The sequence below is a fragment of the Athene cunicularia genome, assembly GCF_003259725.1.
Source record: "Athene cunicularia isolate RWA chromosome 1 unlocalized genomic scaffold, athCun1 chr1_part2, whole genome shotgun sequence".
NCBI classification, from domain to species: domain Eukaryota; kingdom Metazoa; phylum Chordata; class Aves; order Strigiformes; family Strigidae; genus Athene; species Athene cunicularia.
The window spans coordinates 75,878,867-75,884,866 of NW_020799092.1; the positions used below are offsets into that span (position 1 = coordinate 75,878,867).

At 40.9% G+C, this 6,000-nt stretch overlaps 1 protein-coding gene across 1 annotated transcript in view; it reads left to right on the forward strand.

The window, feature by feature from the left end:
• Positions 1–5,684, forward strand: part of BEND7 (BEN domain containing 7) — a 47,751-nt gene extending 42,067 nt beyond the window's left edge. The window contains exon 10 of the mRNA XM_026868019.1: positions 3,720–5,684. Within this exon, the coding sequence (XP_026723820.1) occupies positions 3,720–3,781 (62 nt within the window). The 3' untranslated portion in view covers positions 3,782–5,684. The remainder of the gene's footprint in view (positions 1–3,719) is intronic.
• Positions 5,685–6,000: the final 316 nt, after the last annotated feature.

Genomic DNA, 6,000 nt, shown 5'->3' on the forward strand with positions numbered 1-6,000 from the left:
CCGCTGCTGTGTGGCAGAGCAGCAGCTGCCAGCCGTGGAGCACTGTCGATTGAAATCCGGCTGTCGGAGCACGTGCAGTTACTAAGGAATAGGACCAGCGAAGCAGTTGGGAGGACAAGCAGCTATAGTCTAGTTCTGGCATGGACCCAGCGGGGGCTGGGAGCACGCGCTGACTGTGAGCTGCCGTGCTGCTTACTTGGCCAGCCGCTGAATAATATTTCAGGGTACAGTTGTGATAATAGATGCAGGAAGCTCTGGATTGAAAGTTCTTTTCCAAGCGACATCCTGTTCGTTTCTTTTATCTGGGAGGGAAGCAATTCCATTGCAAGAGGACCCTAATAAAGGTTGCTAATGCAATGTAGTGTTAGCTTTTCATTGCTCTGGTAATCGTATTAAGGAGCAGAATTATTGGATTGCTGCACTTTTCTTTGAGCACAGTTTCTGGAGTCGCAATTTGTTGTATGTCACTGATGGAAATGAGCGTGCCGAGATGGTTGTTGTAGAGAAGATGACTCCCTTTCCACTCCACAGCAGATCACCATTGTGGTCTGCTTCCTCGTACACCTTCGAGCATCCATGCGTGCAGTTTTTGAACTGAAATATTTGTTTGCCATGTATACTCTCCATACTATCTGTGGAAGGACGCCTAAATAAACCATGCTGCAATTTGCGTTGGTGGGGGAGGTGATGCTCACAGTCTGTAAGCCAAGCATTTGACTCACACCCATTATTATATGTGTGCAAGTGCTTCTTCATAGTCCGTACCCATGTAATATCATACTGTTCTTGGAAGCAAATGATTTAAAGTGATATACAGACAGTATAATGACAGTAATTATGCTAGAGAGCCACAATACAGATGCTTTCTATCAAAAAGTGTAGCAAAAGAGGTGGGATATAACTTTAACCAGAGGTCTTTCCCTGTCTTAGTTCAGCTGATTTTATAAAGGGGTGTTACTGACAGGTTCTTTAAAGGCAGCCTTTGTACAATTTATTCAGCTGTCTTCTCTGTTTAGCTTGAAGAATCTTTGGGGAAGAGTCTCTCAGTGTGTTTGTACAGTGCCTGGCGCAATGGGCCTCGGTTGCAGATGACAGATAATAACAGATAATTCATGGCCTCAAGTTGTGCCAGGGGAGGTTTAGATTGGATATTAAGAAAAATTTCTTCACTGAAAGGGTTGTCAAGCACTGGAACAGGCTGCCCAGGGAAGGGGTTGAGTCGTCCCTGGAGGTATTTAAAAGACATGTAGATGTGCTGCTTAGGGACATAGTTTAGTGGTGGACTTGGCAGTGTTAGGTTAACAGCTGGACTTGATGATCTTAAGGGTCTTTTCCAACCTAAATGATTCTGTGATTTTGTGATCAGTGCTTAACCTGGTGTGTCGGTAGAATAAAACCAGACTGAATTGGATTGGTTGAGTCAGGGTCTTGCAGGAGACTGGATGGGGAGAAGAGGTGGGGTATGGAAGCTAGCTATGACAGACATCAGATGGTTTCTCTCTTGGCTTCAAGAATTGAACAAACTTGTGAGCAGAAGCACCCAGAGTGAATGATTTGAATCAATGTAAGTCTTGGTGCCAAAAAAACGGGAAAACTGATGCCTTTAATCTGCCTTTCCTGCTCAGTCACTCCTGCCTGTGACACTGGTGACATCATGAACAAGATCTGGGTATATGTGGACTAGCGGTGCTAAAATGCCTCAACCTATGTGGTTTTGGATCACAGCGTATGGCTGACATTTCATTTGAGACACCCAGCTCTCTTCATCGTTGGTGGGAAGAGGGCTGCTTCCAGAGAGGAGGTCAGATCATCTATGGTCGTGTTTGCAGGCACCTCTCCTTTGGTGCCGGCAGGATTGGGCTCTGGGTAATTGATGTAGGTGTCTACAGCGAGATTTGAACCTGCTCCCTCTGTGCCCACAATTAGCAAAGTCCTGGACTTTGAGGAGAGAAGGGGATGTTTTGTTTTCAAAACGCTCTTTCGGAACTTAAAAGCCTTGTAAAAAAATGGAGCTGGTACATCCTCATAAAACTAAGGAAGGCATTTTTACCCAATTATATTTTAGCACTTCTGAGCAGAAATCATGTTCCCATTTTAAAATCACCCTCAACACTAAGAGGGCTTTGCTTTAAAAGCTGTTGATTGAAGGGTGTTTAAAGTAAATTGGAAGAACTATGGCAGTTAAACTTGCTGCGAACTTTGGTGCATTGACAGATAAATCTCAAGAAAATACTAGAAGATTTGTCTCTAACAAATGTTGTCAAAGTTCAGGTCTTCCACTGTTCCAATTTCTTTTTGTACCTACCAAAAGCTGAAGACTGTGTCCAGACCTGAGCTGAGACAGATCAGACAGCTCCAGGGGTAATTACTGTGGATTAAGTGGAAAGACTGATTAGTTTCTCAGTGATACAGGAACCTGGAAGGTGTGAGGTAGATCTTTATCAGGATGAAGATGTGGCAGCTTTTGGAGTCTTTCTATATAAGTTGGAATTGCAAAAAGGCTTATCTTATTTTGGTCTACAATTTACATAAAGCATCTGGACTTTGTGTTTAGAAAAAAAAAAAAAAAGAAGGCATGTTCTGCATGTGGAAACAAATGTAAGACAGCTGCAACACCCTTTTCTTGAATCCTCATCTTGAAAAGTGGATTTGAAAGATACATGCATCCCAGGAGCATGAGAGAGCCCTTTTTGTACCCAGGCTTTGGTCCACAGCTGTGCTGACAGTTTGTGTAGTTTCTCCACACTGGGGTTAATTTCAAGATGAGAAAGAATTTTGATATCCCTAAAAGAAACTGAAACACTAACATCCCAATCCTCGGGTCCAGGGGTGATACAGCTTTGTGAAAAGATGAGAGCAATCTCTTGTTAAAGAAACAGATGATAAGAAAACAGCAACGATCCAATTCTATATAGGTTGTCTCCTTTTCTCTTGAAATACAATATCAAGAATACGAAACTTTAAAAAAAAACCTTTTCGAAACCTTAAATATAAATCCTTTATTGTAATATAAATCTTTATCCTTTCAGTGCATGATTGTATGAGTCTTCCCTTTTCATTGGGTTGTATTTGCCTCCCAAGCTGATTGATGTCTGTCTCCTATTTGCCCTGTGTTCTTAGTGCTCTCATTGTAATTCTTCTGTCCATCTTTCATTGTTCTGTTTAGAAAAAGCACATTCTTAAAGTGCTTTAAAAAAGATGGGATATAATCATACCATGCACCTCTTATATATATATATATATATATATGTATTCTCCCATATGCATTTAGACTGCTGTGGGGTGATGTTTTCTTTTTTTTTTTTCCAAAGAAGATCCCAAAGTACATACTCTAGGTTTAAAATTCATGTGGTGCTTTTTTCACTTCTTCAGAACCATCACTTCAAAGGGGTGAGCATCACAGTGCAGTTTGTGCCGAAATCTAATGCAGCGCTTTACATCTGAAGTGGGGTGCGCTGTGTGTTGTGTGAAAAACTTTGCTGGCAAATTCTGTATTCAAAAAAAAATCTATTTAATTTGCTTTTCTTTAGCCGATTGAGCTCTACTCTAAATGGAATTCAGTAACTGCTGTCTGCGCACATACCAGCAGTTCAGCCCCATCACAAATTAAAGTTAGAACTCATATATGCAATTTCCATAATTTTTTTTTTTTTCAAATTACTGATTTCTTAAATTTTTATATTTTTGAACTGATTTCTTCAAACTCTTTCTTCCTTCAGGTAACCTTTTTGACACGACAACGGATCATCTGATAGACACAAACCCAGATTTTTCAGCTTGAATTTCACATCCTGAATCAGTGTTCTTAGCAGGTAGAAACATCCTGTCCTTTGAATAACGTTTCCGGAAGATCAACGAGAGAACTTCAGCTTACCAAAAGACATGGACATCCATACCATTTTCCCTTCAAGTTTGTGTTGTTTCATACGTTTTCCGTGTAACATCAAATAACGAAACCACCAGATTGCTTCACTGTTCTTCATCTTAATTAAAGATGATTTCCCTCCATATCCAATGCATTATTTAATTAGTGGTGTATCCACTCTGAAGACTTTCTCTTGCCTTTGTTTTTCCTCCATGATTGTATTTTTCCACGTGATTGTATGCTTGCCAGCAGTGTTTTGTCTTAAGCCACGCAGAGGTGAATATACACAGCTGGGTGACTCCTCCTGTCCCCAGGGACCAGGGTGGCATCTCTCTCCATCATGAACCCCAGGGGCTCGATAAGCATTTGACCCAGCGAAGCTCTTTGCTTCTGCAGACCCATTTTTCCTTTCCTGGCTGCCTTGGTACCAATGACCAGTCATACGCAGCTGTGATTAAAAAGTCCTCGCTGGATTTAGCAAGAAATAAAGCAGGATTCCTCCCAGCAGTGCCTGGTTTCCTAACTACAACAAGGAGAAGCTATTCCTCAAACAATTTCCCCTACATGGTCCTAGGATGGCTCTCAAGCATCTTTGAAGTGCAGATTGCTGGAGGTGGTCGTTCTCCCTTCACTTTTCACCCCCCGTGTTGCCCTACCACTTCAATCTCAAAACATATTAGTTTGCTGCTTTCCAGGAAGAGGGTCTGCACGCTGTGATTTTTCAACCACTGCCCTTGGCAACAATATTCACCTATTTAAAAAAAAAAAAAGTCACCTTTTGACTGGCACTCTATTGATATCTCAGCAGTTCAGATGAGTGAATCGATCAAGAAATTGCACTACCCTCTTAGACACTGAAAGGGTCAGTCCTTTCAGATCAGGGCTAAGGTAAAATCATATGCAGCCCTCCATGCAAACCTTCACTTCTGCACCTTTTTCATCAGCACTAAATTCACTTTAAAAATGTCGGGAAAAAGTCTAGAAGGTCTTACCCTGAAACATCTATCAATCGCCAGGTAGTCTGAGTGTGTTTCCTGAAATTCAAGGAAGAGCTTGCTAGAGCCTTTACCATTGTGTTTCCTTTCTCTGTGTATATTTAGGTGCATCTTTTTTTTGGGGAAACTATTTGGCCTTTGAGTGTCTCAACAGAAGTGCTATTACAGAGTGGGATGGTTTTTAAAATATTTAATCTCTTTTTTTAACAATCCTAAAGCCTGTTTCTCAGATGTTGCTGAACATTCACAAGTAACTGAAGCCAATGGGAGCATTTTGCTCTCCTGGCACCTGAGAAACCGGGCTCCCAGCCCTTCCCCACCCACCTCCTGTGGACTTTTAGGAATGACCCTGTTCTCTTTGAAACTGTGGAATAGATCGAATATGCACTGCAAACCTTAAAATTTGAGTCTTTCCTTCCCTTGTGGCTTGGAGTTGCCTGCACTGGGCAGGGAGCACCGGCCTGTTGTGTCCGTATCGTAACCCTTCAGCAATGGAATCAGCGTTTTGTAAATTTGGAAGATTGCATTTGTGTTTACTTACTGTGACTACTGTTCAGACTTTCTTCAGAAATCTTTTTATAGGGTTTATTAGAGAGAAGAAAATAAAAAATCATTCCATATTTAGGTAAAAATGTCTCAATCTTCTGTATATATGTTTTATTAATATGTAAATATTTAGATATTTTTAAATTACTATGTTCTTAATAAAGCGACAAGGGACTAGTTGTGAAATGGTGTATAACATTGTGTTGTGTTATCGATCTCTGGGAAACCCTCTTTGTCAGTTCAGAAAAGACAACCTACAATAAATAACTTTAATTGCATGTGTGTTCCTGTGTTCTGTGCTGGATTCCCGTATTTCAGAGGAATTACCTAGCAATTAGTGGACTACGTGGGGAAATGTGTAGGAAAACCCTAAAAGTTACCACCATAAAATTATTTACCACCATAAAACTATTTTTCCAGCTGGCTTAGACAGAAACCATGCTGCCTGCCAATCACGACGACGTCTATATCCAATAGCATAATAACCCTTGAGTATTAAGTGCTGATATGCTTGAAGTCTAATTTTAATTGAATTAGGTGCCTTTATAATCTGCACTTAAAAGGTTAAGCTCTGCTTCTATGGAAACAACACAT